The 23,608-nt window shown below is 54.2% G+C and overlaps 1 protein-coding gene across 1 annotated transcript in view; it reads left to right on the forward strand.

Moving 5' to 3' along the window:
• The window catches only part of Hmcn2 (hemicentin 2), a 149,802-nt gene that overhangs the window by 65,701 nt on the left and 60,493 nt on the right, over positions 1-23,608 (forward strand). Inside the window, exons 24-45 of the mRNA XM_039106171.2 lie at positions 1,504-1,758; positions 2,175-2,261; positions 4,089-4,283; positions 5,360-5,490; positions 5,754-5,901; positions 6,514-6,640; positions 6,817-6,971; positions 8,516-8,794; positions 10,032-10,310; positions 10,830-10,938; positions 11,080-11,249; positions 12,525-12,679; positions 13,014-13,110; positions 13,719-13,814; positions 14,538-14,714; positions 16,303-16,460; positions 17,801-17,924; positions 18,443-18,618; positions 19,247-19,343; positions 19,456-19,575; positions 20,795-20,956; positions 22,101-22,382. Of these exons, the coding sequence (XP_038962099.1) occupies positions 1,504-1,758; positions 2,175-2,261; positions 4,089-4,283; positions 5,360-5,490; positions 5,754-5,901; positions 6,514-6,640; positions 6,817-6,971; positions 8,516-8,794; positions 10,032-10,310; positions 10,830-10,938; positions 11,080-11,249; positions 12,525-12,679; positions 13,014-13,110; positions 13,719-13,814; positions 14,538-14,714; positions 16,303-16,460; positions 17,801-17,924; positions 18,443-18,618; positions 19,247-19,343; positions 19,456-19,575; positions 20,795-20,956; positions 22,101-22,382 (3,579 nt within the window). The remainder of the gene's footprint in view (positions 1-1,503; positions 1,759-2,174; positions 2,262-4,088; positions 4,284-5,359; positions 5,491-5,753; positions 5,902-6,513; positions 6,641-6,816; positions 6,972-8,515; positions 8,795-10,031; positions 10,311-10,829; positions 10,939-11,079; positions 11,250-12,524; positions 12,680-13,013; positions 13,111-13,718; positions 13,815-14,537; positions 14,715-16,302; positions 16,461-17,800; positions 17,925-18,442; positions 18,619-19,246; positions 19,344-19,455; positions 19,576-20,794; positions 20,957-22,100; positions 22,383-23,608) is intronic.

Below are 23,608 nucleotides of genomic sequence, written 5' to 3' on the forward strand. Positions count from 1 at the left end.
TAGGGGTCCCTGGAGTGGTCCCATTCAAAAGAAGTCGTCCCAAGCCAGAGCCCTGGGAAGACCATAAGACAGGACCAAGCATGGCCTATCCCACGTGCTATTCTCATGGGCCTAAGAAAGAAGGGTGGAGAGGCAGTGAGCGTTCCACATCGTTGATAATGACTTGAAGTCTGTACTCGGACTGTGGGTAATGCGGAACAGCTGCAAGGGTTCCTCTGTGTCCTTCACACCCTAGCTGGGCGGCTAGACACATCGTCTGCCCTGGAGATCAAGCATCCTCAATGCTCCGCAGATGCTCGACAGCCCTATCCGAGCCAGCCTCCCATTTTGCAGATACATAGGCTGAGGCCCGGGTTGAGGGTGGAGAGAAAAAGAACCCTGAGGAGGGTGAGGGTGGAAGTGGGAAGCAGGGCTGAGAATGGCACAGCAGGCTGAATCTTGTTCAGTATTGATACCAACTTGCTGTGTGATCTCTCTGAACCGTGTAAAGCGGGGCCATGATCGTGCCCACGCTGTAATCATTGGAAGGGATACGGATAGTCAGGTGCTGAGAACAGGGCAGCCCAAGGTGTGACAAAGACGGTGGGCATGGCACGGAGGCTGTGACATGGGCATCTCCATGCTCCTGGGCCTCTCCCAAGCACAGCCAGGCAGCTACTCTGCTAGGTTCCAAAGCCCGGGCTCATCTTTGACTGTGTCTTAGAAATTGGGACAATATCAGGGTCCTCCTCAGCTTCTCTGATGGCTCAGGAGAGCAGGTTGGCCTGGGTCCTGCGTATGCTCCTAGCTTGCACAGGTTGGACCTTCTAGAAGCGGCCTGGACCGCCAGACACACAGACCCAGGGCTACAGTCTTTAACTCCTTTCATCTGGAAGAGGAGAGAAATCTTTACATGCCTCAGTTTCCCCATCTTCAAACTGGGTGTGGCATTCTCCACCCTGCAGGAGGACTCTCGGGATAGAGTGTGGGGAAATGGTTGAAAAGCATAGCTATGGCTGGGGGCTGCTGGGAGCGGGTGCCTCCTCACCTCTCCTTCTGACTGCATCAAGGGGAAACTGAGGCTCGGCTGGTGCATAGAGCCTCAGTGTGGGGAGAGAACAGAGCTGGGATTGTGTGGCTGCTCAGACTGTACTGCTCCAGTCTGGCCGGGCCATTCTGAGTTAGCCCTGCCTTCAGTGCCTCAGTTTCCCCACATGCCCACTACGCTGGTGTAGAGCAGATGACAGGTCCCAAATGGCACAGAGCACATGGTGGGGATGGGGGATAAATGCACTGAGTGTATTCAGGGGTCCAGGCAAAAGATAGAATCTGCCCTTTCAGGATGTGGGGAAGGCCACGTGGGTTCTGATCGCTCTATTTTGCAATGAGGAGTGGCTTGCCTTAGACTTCCCACCCCTGTGATGATTTTGCTGCCCGCTCATGTCAGGGTTATTGTATGGGCTGGAGCTCTGAGACCTTTAACTAGCTGTCCCACCTTGATGCCCATCCTTGGAACCCTGCCAGTTCCCCCTCAGGTGCAGCCTGGCCCGAGGGTCCTGAAGGTACTGGCTGGAGAAGCTCTTGATCTGAACTGTGTGGCCGAGGGCAACCCCCAGCCTCAGCTGAACTGGTTCAAGGATGGGATGGTCCTGATGGGTGAGGGACCCCCAGGCTCCGTTCACTTTGCTGCTGTCAAGACCTCTGACACTGGGCTGTACCACTGCGAGGCCTCCAGTAGCTCTGGCACAGATACCTGGAAGCTAGAGCTCCAAGTGCTGGGTGAGTCCTGCCTCTCTCCATTCCCCTCTCTCCTTCCCTCCCTCCTTCTCTCCCTCCCTCTCTCCATCTCCCCATCCCTCCCTCCCTTGATCCCTCCCTCTCTCCACCCTGGCCCACATCTCTGCAAGGTGATCCAGTGTTAGACAAGGTCGCTAGGGAATTATGTATGACCCACAGAATATTCTGGAATATTCTAGCATTTTCACTGTTGGGAACTGGATGCAAGCCACAGTTGGAAGGACACTGACATGACCCTATTATACCTCTTGTGTTTGAGGCACAGGCCCAGCCTAGAATGCTGGCCTCCCTGGGAGGCTGGGGCCTGGGGCTCTGGGAGGAGATCCCTCATCCCAGCCCATACTGGGAGGGAAGGCTAGACCTGAGGGTTATGAACATGGCCTTGCTACCTCCCACAGAGCCACCACACTGGGGCGTCAATGAGACCAACGACCTGCTGGAGCGAGTGGTTGGGGAGAATGCCAGTCTGCTGTGCCCCGCCCAAGGTGAGGCCAAACCCAGGGTGGGGCTAGGGAAGCAGGGCTGGCCTGGGTTCCAGGAACTTGGTTACCATATAGTGGCCTCTTTGGGTTATGGAGTTCCACCAACAACTCTATAGGATAGATATGCCCATTAGTTTCTCCGTATTGGTTATCCTGTCCCAGAGAAGTTAAGCAGTTTGCATAAGGTCACACGGCCAGTGGTTTGCCTTCCAGTCAGCCTGCCTATGAATCCCCATAGTCCCCAGCATCTGGGAAAGTGATAGCTTGGGCTAAAGGCAGCTCTTGGGTCCTTTTGAATTGAGATTGTGGGGTTACCACTCTTCCCCCATACTTTCCCAGAATGGTTCCAAGCAGGCCAGCCTTTTCTAGGTTTGCCTTGGGAGAGCAATGCAGTTGAGGGCTCAGCTTGCCACCTCTGGGTCAGCCGTCCAAGCAGAGCCTGACCTTGCATTTCCTGGAGGTTTACCTCTCTTTTTGAGCCTCAGTCTCCTCATTTGCATGGTGAGGGCACACCAGTCCCTCCTGATGGCATTGCTGTAAGATTGTAGGACACGAGGTGCGAGTCACAGCTCCCAGCCGTGTGCCTATTCCTCAGGAGGGGAAATGTGTTCCACACCACCTTCCAAAGACCTCACTGCCACAGTGACCCACCTTCCTGGGCTTGTCTACGACTCGGGGGCTGAAACAAGCCATCTCCATCATGATTGATCACATGTTCACACGGGCTGCGTATCTGATGAGCAATGGGTGGGTAGAGAAGCCAGGAGGAACCTGCAAAGCACCCTTGACCTCAGCAGCTCGTTCTGCAGCAGCTGGGCAGCTAGGAGATTCCAGAACAGCACTAGGGCAGCAGGCAGAACAGGCACCGAGGTAGAGGCTGGGAGCCTTGATCACAGTGCCACCTAGTGTTGGACTCTAGAAATAGCAGGCAGGAACAACCATGGGCAAGCCACCCAAACTAGCCTTCTACCTTCAAGTTGTTCCATAGTGTGGTCCTCTCACCCCCTGTCCCCCATCCTTGGACCATGAGGGTTCAGCCTCACCAGCCTCACCCAAGGTCCCTCTGTAATGCAACCTGTCTGGACTGCTCCACCCCCAGGCTGTATTTGGCACTCTTCCCAGGGGTGGACGGCAATTGGCTCTGGGTCTGAGTGCTAAAGGGCATAGCATCACAGGCTGGCACAAGGAATACTCAGGGACACTATCGCTTCTTCTTCAGTGCTGGGAGGTGGCCAGGAGTGTGGCTACCATGAATTCTGTCACATTGTGAAGGGCAGGACAGGACAGGCAGAGTCAACATCTGTCACTGCGTGTGCCTAGCTCCATTGGCACCTTGTTCACTCACCCAGTACCTAGTATATGTGGGCTGTGCTGGTGGCTTGGGCATAGCAAGGAACCGTGAAGACCCTGACCCTCATGGGGGAGGATGTTAAGCAATGAAAGCTGGCAGGAATGTACTGTTGGTCATTTGAAAGTCAGAGTTGGCACAGAAAGGAGAGCTCAGGGCTAGCAGGAGATACCGGGAAGGGTACCTCTGACCTCCCTGAGAATCAGAAAGCATGTTTTGCTCATGTACCTGTGGACACTCAGCCCTGTGTGGAGACAGGGGACACATGCTGAAGATCTGAGAGAGCCCCTCCTCTTCCTCCCCTTCCTCATTTTCCTTCTCTCCCTTTTCCTCTTCCTTCTCCTGACATGGGGGTGACACAGGGCCTGAGGCCACCCATCATGAAGGTCAGCAATATGTACACAAGGAGTCAGATGAGGGGACAGTGCAGGCATGGAGGGGGTGTCCGACATTTTGCCTGATGATTGTATATACCCTGGCAGGTTCTCCAAAGCCACGAATCACATGGAGGAGGGTCCCATCCTCAGAGGCCCTGAATGGCCGGCCAGACGTGGCGGTGCTGAACGAAGGGTCGCTATTCCTGTCCTCAGTCTCTCTTGCGGACAGCGGAGAGTACGAGTGCCAGGCCACCAATGAGGTGGGCTCTGCTTCCAGGAGAGTCAAGCTGGTGGTCTATGGTAAGCCGAGACCTTAGACCTGGAGGCTGGCGATAGGCCTGTGTCCACCTCCCACATAGAGACCCAAAATGATGCCAGGGCTCCAGTGTCCCAAAGCTCCCTACAAAGTAGATGGTGGATACCTTGATTCCTTCCCCTAAGAGACCAGAAAGGATTAGGGCTTGAGGGTATTGGGAGTGGTACCCCATTTCACCAGGTACATCTCTAGGGACAGTGGAGACTTCTGGGGGATGTCAGCAGGTCAAGATCTGCAGCAAAAGCTCGGCCACTAAAGTGTTTGCTGTGTAACCATGAGGATCTGATTCTGATCTCAGCACCCATGTCAAATGCGGGGCATCACAGTGTGGATCTGTGCTGGGGAAAGCTAGGACACGCCTGGGAGCTCACGGTCCAGCCTATGTCATATGCTCCTAATTCCTTTCTAAGCATAGAAGGTGGCTGGCACCTGGGGGATTACACCCCAGATTGTTCTCTGGCCTTCACACACACAAAGCTAATAAAAAACAATCATGTGTGTGAGCTGAACGGAGTTCTAGCGCACCTCTAACCGGTGAGCTGAGCCTGTGTACCAGGAACTCCACAAGGACAAGGGAGGCTGCAGGTACTCCTCACTGTTGGGGTGAGCTGGACCTGTCAGCCTGAGCAACTCTCACAGCCACTTTGTGTCCCTGACGTGCTGGGGAATGACTTCCTTGGGAGGTTGGCTATAGACACACGGGGGCTGACATTTGGCAGTTCCCACTTGGGGACCTCTCTGGAGAGGCATCTGGTCAAAGGTAGAACTGGATATGTCCTGCCTCTTAGACAGAGTGTCAGAGTATGGCTTCCACTCATAGTGGGGGATGGGGCTGTGCTGGTCCCAGGGGGAAGCTGCTGTGTCCACTTGAGATCCATACCGCCCTTGTGGTTAGATCTGGGACCAGGATAGATGAAGGCAGGAGGGTCTCCTGGGGTTTCAGTGGTAGGCCGATGACAGGCTGAGGACCTCGGGGAGGGGCTGGATGTGGGTGGCCTGCCTCAGATGCCAAGTTCAACCAAAGTGGGAGCCGCTCTTCTGCTTCTCCTTGCTCCCCAAGTGCCCCCCAGCATCCGGGAAGAGGGCCGCACAGCCAACATGTCAGGCCTAGCTGGGCAGCCTCTAACACTGGAGTGTGACGCAAGCGGGTTTCCAGTCCCTGAGGTGGTGTGGCTCAAGGATGGGCAGCAGGTGAGTGACTCTGGGGGAAGTTGGGATGGGGGTTAGGACTTTTGGATAAAGATATGTTTCTGTGTGTGTGCTGAGGGGGCATGGGAATATGACAGATGTCTTTGGGAATGCAGTCTTCAGGGGTAATGGGGAACTGCCGTCCTGAAAGGACATCTTGAGAGTCCTCTTGGGGAACTGAGAACTCCGCTCTGGTCACCAGCCAGCTTGGTGGGCCTCTGTTCCCTTGTTGTTCACACTTATTCGCTCTGGCCTCTTGTGTTCAGATCCCAGAGGCAAGTGCCCATCGCTTCCTGGATGGTGCTCGGTCCCTCCACTTCCCAAGGATCCAAGAGAACCATTCTGGCCTCTATTCCTGCCAGGCTGAGAATCAGGCAGGGCGCGCCCAGAGAGACTTCAATCTTGCCGTGTTCAGTGAGTGCGGGCTGTATCCTGAACTGAGCATGTGTCAGCAGAGACCAAGGGGCACACAGGGGCCACCACAGACCTAGACCCTATTCTCAGGAGCCCACGGAGCAGACCACACAGGGGACAGTCACATGGCTAACTAAGTGATGACATCCAGACAGTCTTAGTTGCCGTGTTAACTAGCGTAAGCAACTTAAGGGGTGAAGGGTTAATCTGGGCCCACAGTTCAAAGGTACAGTCTGTGATATTGATAGGATGTCATGGCCGTGGGAGCATGAGGTGGCCAGTACCATCACATCCACACACAAGAAGCAGGGAGAGATGGACGCTGGTGTTCCGCCGGCTTTCTGCTTTCTATGTAGTCCAGGGCACATATTTAGGGTGTGTCTTCCTACCTCGGTTAACCCAATCTAGAAAATTCCTCGCAGACACAGTGTGAGATTTTACTTCCATGGTGACTCTAACTCTCACCCAGTTGACAAGGTTAGCCGTCACACGTGGTGCTGATCACTCTGTGGAGCTCCTCGGTGGAGGGTGTGTAGGCCAAGGGGCCTTCCTGTGGTCAGCAGGGTGCACGGAGTCGGAGTCACCCCCCTTCACCTTCCTTCCCACCCCCAGTCCCTCCTTCCTTGCTGGGAGCTGGGGCTGCTCAGGAGGTGCTGGGCCTGGCTGGTGCGGATGTGAAGTTGGAGTGTCAGACCTCAGGGGTCCCCACGCCCCAGGTGGAGTGGATCAAGGATGGGCAGTGAGTGACTCTCTCAGTGGAGTGTGGGGGGCCGGGTGAGGGGTCAGGGAAACCTGAGAAACCCAGTGAGTGTGGTGTGTGCAACCGGCTGGAGGGCAGCATGGGTGTCCCTCCCCTGTGGGAGATTCCCAGGAAACCCCACCAGCACCCTGGCCTGATCTATGGCTTTTCTCTAGGCCCCTCCTTCCAGGGGACTCTCACATCCTGCTGCAGGAGGATGGCCAGGTTCTCAGAATCATCAGCAGTCACTTGGGTGATGAAGGACGGTATCAGTGTGTGGCCTTCAGCCCAGCCGGCCAGCAGGCCAAGGACTTTCAGCTCAGCATTCACTGTGAGTCCTGTCCACCCAGACCTGGCTGTTCTAGGAGCTTACTGGGAGCGGGGGAGGGGAAGTCAGGAACACAGCCTGGGGCGGGAGGGGAGCAATAAGAGAAACTAAGGAGGGGCCTGCGGATTTAGCTCAGTGGTAGAGCGCTTACCTAGGAAGCGCAAGGCCCTGGGTTCGGTCCCCAGCTCCGAAAAAAAAGAACCAAAAAAAAAAAAAAGAGAAACTAAGGGCAGATGGCTCCTCCTGTTTCCCCAAACCACCAACTTTACCCACTCACCACTTCTGACCTGTGTTGAACTCACATCTACATGGGAACGCCAAATAAGGCAAGTTAGTATTTCAAGTGTCCGTGGGAAGCCAGTGTCTGCTGTATCAATGGAAGGAACAGGAAAAACTAATACACCCAGGGCCGGGTGGGGCTCAACAGTGGAATCCCTTCTCCTGGATGTAGGAAGCCACATGTAGGTGCTATAGAACAGCCCCAAGGAACACATTCAAAGAGACGAAGGCAGGCCTTCTGGGCAGCGAAGCAGCAGGCACTTGGCCTACAGCTGTGCTCTGTGGTAGCGAGGGGAGTTGAGAGCTTAGGGAAAAGGCTCAGCTGGTATGCTACTCGCTCCACCAGCAAGTGAACCTGAGTCTGAATCCCCAGAACTCCTGTGGCCACATGCCTGCGCTGTGTGGCCCTCTGAGATGGTCACCTCACCTAGAGAGTCACCAGCACTGTCAAGGCTGAGACAAGTAGACTCTTGGGGCTCTCTGGCCAGCTAGCCTAGCTGAGCTGATGGGTTCCAGAGCCAATGTCACAAAAAGTAAGGGGAAGAGTCTAATAGAGGAAGACACCAAATATCAACCTTTGACCTTTGTGTGTGTGTGTGTGTGTGTGTGTGCACCCACATTCACACCCATTTGAACACACACACACACACACACACACACACACACACACACACACACACCCCACAGGCTATATTTCCAGATCCCCATATCCAAACAAACAAAATAAACTTTAAACCAAATGTTGAGTACAAAGGGGCAGACAGGTTGGTGACACAGTGGCCTCAGTGGGAGCCTTTCCTAATGGCCATCGGGGACAAGAGAGTTAGGAGGGCATGGTTCTGGGAAGCAGAGTGATGTTGTACTCTACCCGTGTAACTCAGCCATCATCCTGGGTACCAGCTGTGAGTGCCCCGCCCTAGGGGAATCCCTGATCAAGTTCCTTCACAGATGGGGACCCCGAGGCCCAGAGAGGGGAAAGGACTTACCCCAGGTCATACAGTGAGTTAGAGGCCTTGTGGGCTCCAGAGCTCAAGCCTGCAGCCCCTCTCCCCTTCTGTACCATCCTTACCCATAGTGACTGGGCTTGCTCCCCACATAAGCATGTCCCTGAGCTGGCCTCTTCCATTTGTGTCCCCACATCCCTCCCTCGTCCTTCATGCCTGCCAGCCCCTATGATAGAAGCCTGGGGTGTGTGCATGCTACTCAGGGGATGTCAGCCACCAACTCAATCAGTCTGTGACCACCCTCGTGTCCCTCTCTGTCTCCAGCACCTCCCACCATCTGGGGCTCTAATGAGACAGGTGAGGTGACTGTCCTGGAGGGCCACACAGCACAGCTCCTGTGTGAGGCCCGAGGAATGCCAGCTCCTGACATCACCTGGTACAAAGATGGGACCCTACTGGCCCCCAGCTCTGAAGTGATTTACAGCAAGGGTGGCCGGCAGCTCCAGCTGGGGAAGGCCCAGCACTCCGATGCTGGCCTCTATACCTGCCAGGCCAGCAACTCTGCAGGGATCACCAAGAAATCCACCAATCTGGAGGTTTATGGTGAGCGGCCAGAGGGTTGCAGCAGTGGGCAGCTGGTATAGACAATTGAGGTGACCTCTGACTGTCTCTGAAGGTCAGTGAGGGGTGGCCACTTGGGGTGATCAAACCAAATAGGGTGACTTAAGGACAGGGTTCACTTCAACTCCCTACCTTCCCTATGCAAATGAGGACACTGGGCTGCAGGCAGGACCTAGGTGGGAGTCCATGCAGAGTCCAGCTCCTCCTGAGGACTGTGAGAGCCCCCACAAAACTTCCCAAGGAGGCAGAGATCCCTCATTTAACTCTGTGTAGCTTAGGACTTAGAGCCCTGTGGCCTGTGACTGATGCTACTCAAAGGATCTGGCCTTGTGTGTCCCCATGGGATGGAGAAGCTTGCCCGATTCATACCTCAAGGACACATGAGCTCTGCCCCCTCCCTACGAGGGGAAGATATCTGTGAATTGGCAACCCTGAAGGGTAGACTCAGAAAAATTGGGTAGCACTCTTGAGAAAGACTGAGAGTAGGCCTGGGTCAGGCAGAGCAGGGTGCTCTGGGGAGTTGGGGGACAGCCTGGGAGTCTAGAGGAGTCATTTGACCTCTGCCAAGGAGTCAGCAAAGGGCTTGGGTGCTGGAGTCTGGAGGTGGTGAGCTGTGGAAAGGGTGGGGCACACCACAACACCTGCCACCAGGAACTCCCAGGAGTCTCTGTCACCCTCTGGAGTAGAATGAAATGTGCATGTCCAGTACCTTCTCCAAGAGCCTTAGGGTCCTAACAAGGTTTGAAGCATCTTGAGTCCAAGCTCATGACTGTACGGGGTCCTCCAGTGGTAATTCTATCAGCTCCACATCTCAGGGCCTGAGGGACCTGCCCCTCACCCCCACCCCCACACACATCAGGCCGCAGTGAGCTCTGATCACTCTTCAAACATCAAGAGTCCCCAAGATCATACTGTATTGTCTCAGATCTACTGTAAGGAGACTTCCAGGGATGGCAGCCTAGTCTAGAGTCCTGGAGACCCATCAGTTTGTTCAATAGACAGGCTGGAATCCTCCTGGGAATAAGCTTTCTGGGTGGTAGTGAACGCAGAAGAGATACAAGCAAGGGTTGGCAGCGAGATGAGGCTCTTCTAGCAAGAGTCTGAGAGAGGCTTGCTGGGAGAGAGAGACCGTGTCTGAGCAAGGTTTACCTAATAGAATGAGGGTAGAGAGTAGAGCTTCAACCCTTTGGTGCCTGAGATGGCCTTGCCTCTTCCCTAGTTCCACCTACCATTGAGGGTGCTGTTGGAGGGCCATACCTGGTGCAGGCTGTGGCTGGGAGACCCGTGGCACTGGAGTGTGTGGCCAGAGGCCATCCACCCCCTACCCTCTCCTGGCAGCATGAAGGGCTGCCAGTGGTGGATAGCAATGGGACGTGGCTGGAGGCAGGAGGTGCCCTGCAGCTGGAGAACCCAGGAGAGGCGTCCGGTGGCCTCTACAGCTGTGTGGCCAGCAGCCCCGCTGGAGAGGCCGTACTGCAGTACTCGGTGGAGGTGCAAGGTGAGCCAGCAGTGGGTGGGTCTTCTCCCATGCCCATTCCATGCCTAGCCCCAGAGGAGGTGGATGGTGGCAGGGAAGCCATGTATTCCCTTTTCCTGTATACCACAGATGAGTAGTGAGGCCTGGGTTGGGGACGCATGGAGGGAGAGGTGAGGTTGATCCCCCACTCCCGCCCACGGCCCTGGACCAACACATCCAGGAAAGATTCTGCTTTCCATGTAGCATCTCAGACCCAAAGCTGGAGTGGGTATGAGTTTTGTTTAGCTGACACTTAGACCGTATGTGGCCCCCGTGACATAAGACAGAAGACTACAAAGCAGACAGGACTCCAGGCTCTGAGACATGAAATAAATGGGCTCTGGGGAGAAAGGCCATAGAGGCCTCTCTCATATTCTTTAGTGGCCCTGGAAGACCTCCTGGGTACATTTGAGGGGAGACTAGAAGGCTGGGGTAAAACTGGGGCCCCGGCATCACTGAAGGCTAGGATGAGCTCCAGCCAGCAGCATGTCCTGCCCACAGTGCCCCCACAGCTGCTGGTGGCTGAAGGTGTGGGCCAGGTGACTGCCATCGTGGGACAGTCTCTGGATCTTCCCTGCCAGGCATCAGGCTCCCCGGTGCCCACCATCCAGTATGTATGGAACTGGACAGGGTTGTATGTGAGGAAGGAGATGTGTGTGTGAGCCATTCCTGCTCCTAGGAGTGTGAGCATGGCATTAAACCACGGAAGAGAGGCTTCAGGGTGACCTGACCCCCTCTCCATCCACCTCAGATGGCTACAAAATGGCCGCCCAGCCGAGGAGCTGGCTGGGGTGCAGCTGGCCTCACAGGGAACCAAACTGCACATCAGCCAGGTGGAGCTGAACCACTCGGGCCTCTTCTCCTGCCAGGCCACCAATGAGGCAGGAACAGCCGGGGCTGAGGTGGAGGTCTCTGTGCATGGTAAGCAGGCATCTGTGGCTCTGGAACAATCTGAAATGATGGGGCTAGCGGAGCTGGAGGCCATGGCAGACCTGGGAATGACATGGGACGTCTAGCCTGGACTTCCAAAGACATGTGGGTGGGAGAGGCTTGTCATGGCTGGTCATCATACTCCCCATTTGTCCTGTCAGGCTGCCTGGGGACTTCGCCTCCTGTTTCTGCTCAGTCTCATCTAACGTCATTCACATCTTTAGTTAATAAGCACCCACTGTCCAACCTCTGGGTTTGCCTAGCTCCTCCCAGATTTTTAGGTCTGCCCTTTCTTCCAGGAAGGCTTCTTGATTTCACCATGTCTGTCATCCTCACTGTTCATTCTCTCAGTCCCTGCCACTCCACTTCTCTGGAGCGGCTTGTGTAACTGTCCTCTGTGCCAGCTTTGTGACTCCCCACAAAGGGCATGGTGATCACCTTTCTTTTATCTGGGCCTGCAGTAGTTCTGGTTCTAGAATAGACACTTGGCACTCTTCGGGGCACATATGGATAGGGTGACTGGTGGAGAGTTGATTGGATGTATGGGTAGGCAATTAGGTGGGTACCAAGATGGATGGATGGATGGATGGATGGATGGATGGATGGATGGATGGATGGATGAATAGTTTAGTTAGCAAATGCTTGGGCTAAGGGGATGAGTGGGTGAGTAGGTAGATAGATGAATGGACAGGTAGATGAATGGATGAGTAGATGGATGGGCATATGAATGGATGTTTAGGTAGGTAGGTAGGTAGGTAGGTAGGTAGGTAGGTAGGTGGGTGGATGGATGGATGGATGGATGGATGGATGGATGGATGGATGGATGGATGGATGGATAGATGGATAGATGGATAGATGATAGATATAGATAGATGAATAAATAGGTAAGTAAGTGGATGAGTGGATGGATGAATAAATGAATGAATGAATAAGTGAATGCATGGGTGGATGGATTGCTGGATAAGTGAATAGATGGGTAGATGGATGGATGGTTACATGAATGGATGGATGGATGGATGGATGGATGTGTGGGTAGATCATTGGATCTGTGGATTGGAGAACTTTCAAAGGGAATGCACTATTCTGTTGGCTCTCAGTCTGAAGTTCCTTCCATTATCCAGGTGTTTGAGGAGCAAGGATTCTAGAACCATTCTTTGGCCAGGCCTTCAAAGCCACTCCTTCATGTCTAGCCATTTAGGGGATTACTGGATACCTACCACAGGCCCCCTGAGACTGACTCAGGCTCTCTCCATCTCTCCTGCGCAGAACTTCCTTCAGTGAACATCATCGGTGGTGAGAATCTCACAGCCCCTTTCCTGCAGCCTGTAACCCTGCAGTGTACAGGTACTGGAGTGCCCACCCCAAGCCTTCGCTGGTGGAAAGATGGCGTGGCCGTGGCAACCTCAGGGGGCAACCTTCAGGTACAGTTAGAGAACCAGGGCTGGCTGTAGAGGTCCTGGAGCCCTTGAGCAGAGTCTTTACAGAAAGGTGGGACAACCGAGCCCTCTCTGTGTGTGCACTCTGAATAGGTACTTGGGTGCTATGCCTGGGGAATGGAGGGGACCCTTAGCCTGGTCCAGGCCATTGAAGCTTAGCCACCAGAGGGAAAAGTCAGAGATGATATCATGGAGAAGAGAGCTCATTTGCATGTTTGCACCTGCCTGTGAGGGCCATCCCCCCACTCTGTCCTCTCTCCGACTGTGGCCTGGTCCTGGACTTTGTGGCTTCCTCTCATTCCCACACCCTCTCTCCCAGATCGAGAAGGCAGACCTGAGAGATGAAGGTGTCTACACGTGTTCAGCCACCAACCTGGCAGGGGAGAGCAAGAAGGATGTTACACTAAAAGTTCTGGGTGAGGACCGCAGCTCAATGGGGTCCAAAGCCTGGGGTGACTGGTGACACCTCAAGGGTCCTTGGGACCGGAAGTGGAAGTTTTAGATTCACAACTGTATGCTTAACTTTGCAAAGGGTGGACAATGCTGAGATGAAGTATTAGGTGAAGCATCCCAGATGCCAGTGGGAGATCTGGGAGTCAAGGGTCTAGGGATGAAAGGAAACCACAAAAGTCCAGACCCTTGCAAAGGTTTTCAGCGGTCACCTTACCTATGCCAATGGCTTCCTTGCTGGCTAGATTCATGTTTTGGGGTTCACACGTGTCCCTGACAGTGTGGACAAACCCTGCCTGGCTACTCCAGGGCTACTTGGGATTCCGGCTCCTACTGAGCCAGCTTTGATCCTCCCCAGGACTGGGGGCTGGGGTTTGGGAACCCTGTGTGACCTCTGGGGAGGTCTCATAGGCTCTGCTTGATTTGGGGCTTTCCTAAGGGCTCCCCACTCCAAGTATGTGAGCCTTGTCACCAGAACCCTTTAAGAGAAGCCAGAAAAGGCAGAGGGTGGCTGGGATTATAACTGCCCAGAGCCCACATCCACCAAGAGGGGTCTCTCTTTGTAACCCCTTAGTTCCCCCCAACATTGAACCAGGACCAGTCAACAAGGCGGTTCTGGAGAATGCCTCAGTGACCTTGGAGTGTCTGGCTTCGGGTGTGCCCCCTCCAGGTAAGACTCATCTTCTTGGCCAGACGTCCCCCTAGCCAGTCCCAATTCTGCAAGCACCCAGAATTTTGTATGCAGGTCAGGAACAAGTCTATAAGAGGTCTTTTAGAGGTTCTAGCATTCCTAGGGCTGGTCCAGGCTGTGGTTAAGGTCTAGAATCCCCTTCATCTGGGCTTCTCCAGACTAGTTGAAGGAAAAGGCTAGGGCACCTGGGTGAATCATACAAGTGTCCACATCCAGGCTAGGGTGGGACTTACCCATGTTCCAGAGGGGAGGCCCAATACCTGTCCCCTCAGGAGCAAAGACAGTCACTTGCCTTGGGTGGATGAGACCAGGAAGCACTTACCTCCTGTAGAGCCCTAGGGAGGGAATGGGCACTGACTGAAGACAGGAAGCCCAAGACACAGCGCTCCATCCTTGCCTCTGAGGCTGTTGCCCAGGGTGACTTTCTCTACACACTCCTGGGTGAAGGTGGCTGTGGGGAAAGAGGCTTGGCTGGCTTTGACTAGCTGGCCTTGGCTCACTAGCCCCACCTTGGAGCTTCCTCTTAGCCTCTGGTCTTATCTCCTGTGCTGTAGCTGTTCTGTTCTCTCTGCTCCTCCTAAGAATGTTGGTTGTCTCTAGTACGAGAAGAAGCCCATGCTCACTCTGCGAGCTTCTCGGAATACCCCTACAGCCAACAGTCAATCGCTGATAGGATCCTTGCACGTGTCTTTTCTCTCCCAGACATCTCCTGGTTCAAGGGTCGCCAGCCCATCTCTACCCAGAGACACCTGATAGTGTCAACTGACGGTAGAGTTCTTCACATTGAGCGAGCCCAGCTCTCTGATGCAGGGAGCTACCGCTGTGTGGCGACCAATGTGGTGGGCAGTGCAGCGCTGCAGTATGGCTTACGGGTCAATGGTGAGTGCCTAAGACCATAGGGCCTTTCCGAAATGCTTGTTTTCTTCCTGTGTGTCCAGCCTTCTGTCTCTTGTCCACTTGTTTGTCAGTTTATCCATCCATTCCCCATCTATACATCCGTCCATCTGCCTGTTTGCTATCGCACACCTTTCTTGTCATTCACTCACCACCCACCCATGCATCCATCTGTTCACCATATATCTACCATCTACATTTCCATCCAGCCATCCACTTACTATCTACCCTCCACCACCCACCCATCGATCTGCCCGCCAATTGATCCATCCACCCACTGAGCCACCATTCACCCAACTATCCATCCATTCATCACCCACCCATTCACCACCCAGCAAGCCAGCCTTTCACCCATTCATATAAACAATGATTGCACATCCATTGATCCAACCAGTGATATATTCTAAACTGTCCGTCGGTTACCCAACCATCCAGCCTCCCATCTATGACACAAATATCTGCCCATCCATCACTGATCCACAGTCCATCCATCCAATCCTGTGCCCATCCATCTTGTCTTTGATCTATTCCCCCATCTGAGCTACAGAGACATAGGAAACACGAGAAACTGAACAGAGACTGCATGTGACTTTCCCAACGCCATGTGAACAAATGTTAACACATCCCACCTAGGGCCCCAGTAGTAGACCAAAGGCACAATTCCAGCTTGGGGAACCAATGGGTTTATGGGGCTTCCTTACAGAAGAAGTATGGGTGAGGGTTTTCTTATAGGAGTATGGATGAACCCCAAGCAAGAACATTGTCAAAAAGCCCCATCTCAGCCCCTCAAAGGCTCTGTGGATAGAGAGTCCCCTTCTGTTAATCCTCCTGTAGTACCTGTAGCACCCTCTAGCACTCCCGGATATCATGTACAACTGGAGAAGAGGAAGTAGCCCTCCCCACCTTCTCCTTCAACAACAGACTCAGTCTTGTGAGGATCTCAAACAAAAAGTCATAACTGGGGGCTGGGGATTTAGCTCAGTGGTAGAGCGCTTACCTAGGAAGCGCAAGGCCCTGGGTTCCGTCCCCAGCTCCAAAAAAAAAAAAAAAAAAAAAGTCATAACTGCTCTGGTGAGGACAGTAATACTCATGGCACGAATGGAGGCCAACATTGCCCAACACTGGGCAGGCAAGCCTGGCTCAAACAAACTCAGGGCCCTGGATGATGTCGGCAGCCATCTGGAGCTAGACAGCTTGAACTGTGAGAGAAAATAGCTTTTGTTCTCCTGGTTACCGTGAGATCTTTTGGCTGTGGTTTCCCCAGGATGTCAGTGTTGCATCTGAGACCTGAGTCAAGAGGACACTCCGCTCTTGGTCCCCATAATGTCCCCATAATCCCCAAGACCTGAGCTCAAGTGTGATGTCTGACATGTTCAAGCTGATTAGCCCTGGCCAGGTGACCCCCCTCTCTCACCTTCAGTCCTTAGAAGCCTTTGGTGTGTTGACACGATGCCTGGGTGGCGATGCCACGCCCATGCTTTTGTTTGTGACTTGTGCTCCTAAGGGTACCCTAGACAATGTCACATTCGGTGGGGCTCAACTCAGTTCCATTTCCCATCACCCCTCTTTGCAGTGCCACCCCGAATCACCCTGCCACCCAGCCTACCAGGCCCAGTAGTACTTGGCACACCCTTCCGCCTGACCTGTAATGCCACTGGCACCCCCAGCCCCATGCTGCTATGGCTGAAGGATGGGAACCCTGTGTCCCCTGAAGGAACCCCTGGCCTCAAGGTTAGTAGCATTGGGTGGTCTCTGAGCCACCTCCTGTAGGGACTGGCAGCAGGCCCTGGAAGTCTAGGGTAAGGGAGAGACAGGACCTCCCTACCCACTGAAATACACTGCATGCCACCAATGCCAGCCAAATATGTAGCCTAGAGTGGTTTGTCAGCACATTGAAATGAGGGGAAAGGAAGCTATCTGTGATGGTGCATGCCCAAACCCCCAGCACTCAGGAAACTGAGGCAGGAGGATCGCCGTGACTTCAAGGGTAGGCTGATAGTGAGTTCTAGGCCAGTGTGGTCTACATAGTGAGACCTGTCTCACCCCTCCCTCATAAAGAAGTAACGAAGGGGGCTGACGATGTAGTAGTTGATCGAGCCCTTGCCCAGAGTGCATGACACCCTGGCTTCCATCCCCAGAGCTGCAAAACGTAGGCACGCTGGCATTCATGGAGGCACACAGTACTCAGGAGGTAAAGCAAGAGGCTCAAGGTTATTCTCAGCTACATGGCAAGTTTGAAATCATCCCGGACTATGTGTGACCTCCTCAAAAACCAAAAACAAAACCAAAGCAAACCAATTTTTGTTTTGTTCGGAGACGGGGTCTCACTGTGTAACCCTGGCCATCCTGGAACTCATTCTGCAAGAGGTAGACCAGGCTGGCTTCGACTCGCAGAGATCGATCGGTCTCTGCTTCCCAAGTGCTGGCATTAAAGGTGTATCATTCTGGGTACAGCCAAGGCAAAGCAATTTTAATGTTATCAAGTCCAATATCAAAAAAAAAAATGTTCCGGGGCTGGAGAGATGGCTCAGTGGTTAAGAGCACTATCTGCTCTTCCAGAGGTTCTGAGTTCAATTCCCAGCAACCACATGGTGGCTCACAACCATCTGTAATGGGATCTGATGCCCTCTTCTGGTGTGTCTGAAGATAGCTACAGTGTACTCATATACATGATATAAATAAATCTTTTAAAACATGTTCCTTTTGTCATGTGACTAATATTAAAAAGTCACACCTAAGACATTCTATGCATCCCTTTTCACACCAACCCTGATCATGTTTTATATATGTGGCCCACTAGATTTAATAACCTCTGAAGGGCTCCTTGGCTTCTCGTGGTGTTGTGGTGGGCAGAATGGCTCCAGGTGACTCTCTTAGAATCAGATAAAACTGCCAGCAGCCAGCAGGGGTCCTTGAGTCAGGGGTACAGCTTGTGACTCTCCTACCTTGGGGACCTCTAGGGGGTCTGGAACAGGATCCATATAGATGTGGAATGAGGGCTGGCTTGGGAAGGCAGGTACCATCCCTGTAGTAAGAGCTGTGTTTAATGTGGCCTTGCCTCTGGGGTACAGGTCTTCCCCGGAGGCCAAGTCCTCACAGTGGCCAGCGCCCGTGCCTCTGATGCGGGCGGCTACTCCTGCGTAGCAGTGAGTGCTGTGGGTGAGGATCGCCGGGACATTGTCCTGCAAGTTCACAGTGAGTCTCTAGCCTGGGACGGGGTGTGCGGGGTGAGCATTGCTAAAGGTCAGCCATTCCAAGAAGCAGAACTGGGGCGGCCATGTGCCCTGGGTCAGCTAGGGTGAAGATGGAGAAGACAGGAGTTACCATTTGACCCTGTGGTTGCTAGTAGACCCTAGAGACCTGTCCTGGGGCGTGAGCATCCCCGTGGGTGGGCAGGTGGCAGGCAAGTGGCCACGCATGTCCAGGAGCTCTGTGGCTAGAGAAGAAGCATGAAGCCACAGTGTTGGGGCAGTATGCACAGTCAGGAGGGAAGCCCAGTGTTTTCTGGTTCCCAAGCTGACAGGGGTAGGGCTCAGCAGCTAACCTTGTCACCAAGCCCACACAGCAGGACTGAGGTGGCCAGGGTAGGCTGGATGTAACTCTCTTCCCCTGGAGTTTGCTCCTGGCTGTAGGAATTGGCTAGGCCAACTCAGCTGTGGCCTCTCCTGGTGTCCCATTACTAACAGGGGTCCCTTCCCCGTCTGCACCCACAGTGCCCCCCAGCATCCTCGGAGAAGAGCTGAACATATCCGTGGTGGTAAATGAGTCAGTGGCTCTGGAGTGCCGGAGCCATGCCGTGCCGCCACCCGTGCTGAGATGGCAGAAGGATGGGAGACCCTTGGAGCCTCACCCTGGCATACGCCTCTCTGCAGACAAGGCCTTGCTGGAGGTGTGCCGCTGTGCAGCCCGCTGCCCGGAGAAGCCGAACGAGCAGGGCAGGGTGGACTTATGGGTATCCCAGGTCCCTGTGAGCATTGTTAGGCTCACTGTGACCAATGATCACCCACCGGGAGACAGAGCCATCAGAGTCTCCCTCAGGACCCCGGCATATGCTGACTGTCCCAACCTCCCCTGCCCATCTCCGTCTTGTGATATTACCATTCCTGTCTCCAAGCACCACCCATTTATTTCCTCTTCTTTCCCTTCATTCTCCAAAGCCACGGTGCAGCCTCATGAACCCCAGGTCAGGGTCTGACCCCCAGATGGCAGATCCTTCACTGTCCACATTCTCCTCCGGTTGGCTCTGTTGGACCTTCTGAGGGTGGTGGGAATGGATGAAGGGCTGGGGTAGGACTGGATCACCATGTGCCCAGCCTGAACTATGCATATGATGTGGAGAAGCCAGAAAGGCTTCTAGAAACTTCCTGGTGCCCCGGGCAGGGAGATGCTTCACTTTCCAGGCGGGGAGATCAGGGCTCAGTGAGGTCACATGGCAGGAGGAGGGGGCTGTGGTCTGTCTAGGGGTGACACTCGCTGCCTTTGCTTGACTCACTGACCGCTGTCTTGCTCCTGGCCAGGTGGACCGAGTGGCGGTGTGGGACGCAGGTCACTATACCTGTGAGGCCATTAACCAGGCAGGCCGCTCTGAGAAGCACTTCAACTTACATGTCTGGGGTGAGGGTTTCCAGGTCCCCGGGAGAAGGGATCCCTATCTGAGCCCCAGGATACAACCCTCCCTACCTATCCCTGCCCCTACCACCCCCAACTTCTGTCTGCTCTGAACCAGTTCCTCCAGCCTTCCCCTCAAAGGAGCCCTACACTCTCACTGTGACTGAGGGTCAGACTGCCAGACTGTCCTGTGACTGCCAAGGCATTCCCTTCCCCAAGATCTCATGGAGGAAAGACGGTAGGATGGCTACCCCACCCAGAACTTCCTCACCCAGTACCCCCTTACCCACTACCCCTCACCCAGTACCCCTCACCTAGTACCCCCTTCCCTACCCAGTACCCCTCACCCAGTACCCCATTACACAGTACCCTCTTACCCACTACCCCTTACCTAGTACCCCCTTACCCACTGCTCTTCTCCCAGTACCCCACTACACAGTACCCCCTCACCCAGTACCCCCTCACGCAGTACCTCCTCACCCAGAACCCCCTCATCCAGTACCCCCTTGCCCAGCACCCCCTTGCCCAGCATCACCTCAGCCAGCACCCCCTCACTCAATACCCCCTTACCTAAAACTCCCTTAACCAGCACCCCTTCATGCAGTACCCCTCACCCAGTACCCCTTGCCCAGCCCCCCTCACTCAGCACCCCTTACCCAGTACCCCCTTGCCTAGCACCCTTTCACACAGCACCGCCTCACCCAGTACCTCCTCACCCAGCACCTCCTCACTCAGTACCCCCTATCCAGCACCCCTCACTCAGCACCCCTTACCTAGCACCCCTCACCCTGTACCTGAGTGCCTCAATGAATGAATAGGTTCTCAGCCCTTGAATCCCCAACCAGCCAGCTACAGAGTGCTGCTTTCCCAGTCTCTTTGCTTTGCCAGGAAACCATTTCCCAAACCCTGACTGGGCAGGTGACAAACAGAAAGTTAGGAAGGGAGTCTGGGCCTTAGGGAGAAGGTTATAAAGGGAAAAGGCGAATGTGGCCAGGATTTGGAGTTTTAAGTTATGTGGCTGAGATGTTTGACCCAAGGTGAGAGACGACACTGAGCAAAGAGAAACATTCCAGGCAGAGGTCATGGTAGGTGCCAAGGCCCTGGGGCAGGAACAAGGCAAGCATGTTTTGGGGGACAAAAGGGGTCCATAGGGCTGCAGCAGAGTCAGCCAGAAAGGACATAGTGGGGAAGTGGTCCACAGAGCAATGAGGAGTGAACCAGGGGGCCATTGTGAAGGGTTTGGCTTTACCTCTGGTAGGATGGGGCAGGGCATGCTCAGAACTCCAAAGTTAGGAGTATGGCAGCTCAGAGGGTTGCCGGGACTCTGGGGAAGGCTCTGTGGAGGAGGTGTCATATATGGGAGCACCTGGAGGAGGAGCTAGTGATTGGGAGGACCACTGTTCCTTTTGAGAGGACCTCAAGTTCCTTGGTCCAGGACCCTTTTCTCACTGCCCCAGGTCAGCCCCTGCCTGGGGATGGGGACAGCCAGGAACAGGTATTAGCGGTCGGGAGGCTGCTGTACCTGGGACAGGCCCAGTCGGCCCAGGAGGGGACATACACCTGTGAATGCAGCAACGTGGCTGGCACCAGCAGCCAGGAGCAGCAGCTGGAAGTTCTGGGTGAGCCTGCCAGGGCTGGAGAGAATGGGCGCATGGGTGGATCTGAAACCTAGATCACACGGGGGTGATAGGGACAGCAAGGCTGGGCACATGCCTGCTAGACCACACAAGGTAAGGGGCAGCAAGGCTGGACACGTGCCTGACCTTCCAACCTAGACTCTCAACTCGCCAGTTGTGCATACAGGAGGGGACGCAGGCCGTGTGTGACCTAGGAGAAAGCATGCCCTGAAATGTTTAGGAATGAGTGTGCACAAACACTATATGGCCCATGCATGATGATATGAATCCTGCTAGAGAAAGTTTGAATCCCCGGAGTCTGTGTAAATGGCAGGTGGGCATTGCAGTCTACAAGACAGGGGCCCCATAGCAAGCTGGCTTCTGAGACTAGCTCTATTGGTAATCTCTGAGTTTGAGAGACCCTGCTTCAGTGAATAAGGCGGAGGAACAACTGAGGGTGATTCTGTATGCAGACCTCAGGCTTCCACATGCTTGCATATCTGCACATACATGTGAACGTGCACATAGGCAAACATACTACATACAACACACACACGCACGCACGCACGCACGCACGCACGCGCATGAGGGACAAAAGAAACGAAATATTTTGGCCTTCTGAAAACCATGCTCTGGGGATGAGGTCGCTGCTGAATTGGTAGAGTGCTTGCCTAGCATATAATCCCAACACTTGGGAAGGGAGGCAGGAGATCAGGAGTTCAAGGTCATCCTTAGTCACAAGGTGAATTCAAGGCTAGCCTGAGCTACATGACACAAGAGATGTGCTGGAAAACAAATCCCAGAAAGGTACTGGGCACTGTAGTCCCTATTGGAGAGCAAGCATGGGCAACTTAGAGAAACTCCAGCCCTTGAGACTGGAACTACACAGACCGAGAATGGCTGGGTCTCCCCAAAGAGCGGCCCACTCAGATCCCCAGCCTGTCTGAGAGGTTGCTCAGGGATGCAGTTGTCACTCTGCCACAGAGATGGAAAGGCTCCGGTGAAGTGACAGGCAAGGTCACACAGCTTGTAGTGCAAGGAGGAACAGAGGTCTAATAGGCCACGTCCACCAAGGCCTTAGCACTGGTCGTGCCTGATGCCGGGTGACCCTAACTCCTTTCACTGATGGGCTTCCTCTTCACCTCAGTTCCTCCTCAGGTCACTGGCCTTTGGGAGCCCCTCACGACAGTCTCCGTGATCCAGGATGGAAATGCCACCCTGGACTGCAATGCCACAGGGAAGCCACTGCCGGTGGTGACGTGGGAGAGGGATGGTCAGCCTGTCAGGATGGAACTCGGCATATGGCTTCAGAATCAGAACCACAGCCTACACGTGGACCGGGCTCAGGCCTCCCACGCTGGTGGCTACAGCTGTGTGGCTGAGAATATAGCTGGGCGCGCCGAGAGGAGGTTTGCACTGTCCGTGCTGGGTGAGGACCCATGGCCTGTGGGGAGGATGGAGAGACTGAGGCCAGGTCAGGCCCTGACACAGCTGGGTGCAGGCAGCTCTTGGGGCTTCTTCAGTCTGGGCTCTGATGAGGGCTGCCACTGGGGGCCATGGCCAACAGCATCCTCAGTGTGGCTGTTCTCAAAACACCCATCTCCTACCTTCCTCTCACGTTGGCTTTCCCCCACCCTGTTTCTGTCAACCCATGGTCTATGTGGCTGGTGTGGTGTTCTTAGCAGATATAGGAAAGCCAGGGAGACCATACACATGTAGAAGAATCTAGACGCCTACCTGGGGGAAGTGGCCTTGGGGCTGTAAGACTACGTAAGAGTTGGGTGACTTCTGGAGCCCATAATCTCCCTACTGTGTACCTGAGTCTATTTCAGGGAAGGCGGGATATGGTTCTGGAGGAGAGGGTGGGAGCACAGTGGGTTAGGAAGGCTCTTCCCATCAGGCCCTGCTTGCCTGGGGGTTTTAAGCTTTCTGTGCCTTGCCATCCCACTAGTGGGAGGTCATTCCAAAAAGAAAGCCTTGCTACTTCACCCAGGGATGGTGCAGGCTCACCTTTGTCTGCCCTGCTTGGTTCCTGCCCTGCAGTGAGTGGTATTGTCTCTACCTCTTGAATGCTAATGTAATCAAATGCCCATTCATATGTCTACGTGAGTGTAGGCATCGTGGTAATGGTATGTGTGTGTTCTGTGCCCAGGTGGGGCGTACAGAATGTGTACCAAATGGGTGCACTCAGCTAGGTAGAGCTCATTTAGCATTCTGCCAACAAAGTCCTGAGTCCCATAGTCAGAACTGAATAAACCAGGCTTTGGGGTTTGCCCTGTCACCCTAGCAATCAAGAGGTGGAGACAAGAAGGTGGGGAGCTCAAGATCATCCTTGGCTACATAGCAAATTGGAGGCTAGCCTGGGCTACATAAAACACTGTCTTGGGGTTGGGGATTTAACTCAGTGGTAGAGCACTTGCCTAGGAAGCGCAAGGCCCTGGGTTTGGTCCCCAGCTCCGAAAAAAAAAAAAAGACACTGTCTTGGAGAGGCGGGTCTATATGCTTCCTAAAGGATAGGGAAACTGAGGCCTGAGATGCCTGACTCATCCCAAAGGCCCACTTGTGGCCAAAATTAAAACTGCTGTAGATATCACTTCTTTGATGGAAGCAGCTGGAATCCTCCCCGTTCCTGGTCCCTCCCAGTGGGGCTGCCAT

Source organism: Rattus norvegicus, chromosome 3 (assembly GCF_036323735.1).
Source record: "Rattus norvegicus strain BN/NHsdMcwi chromosome 3, GRCr8, whole genome shotgun sequence".
NCBI classification, from domain to species: domain Eukaryota; kingdom Metazoa; phylum Chordata; class Mammalia; order Rodentia; family Muridae; genus Rattus; species Rattus norvegicus.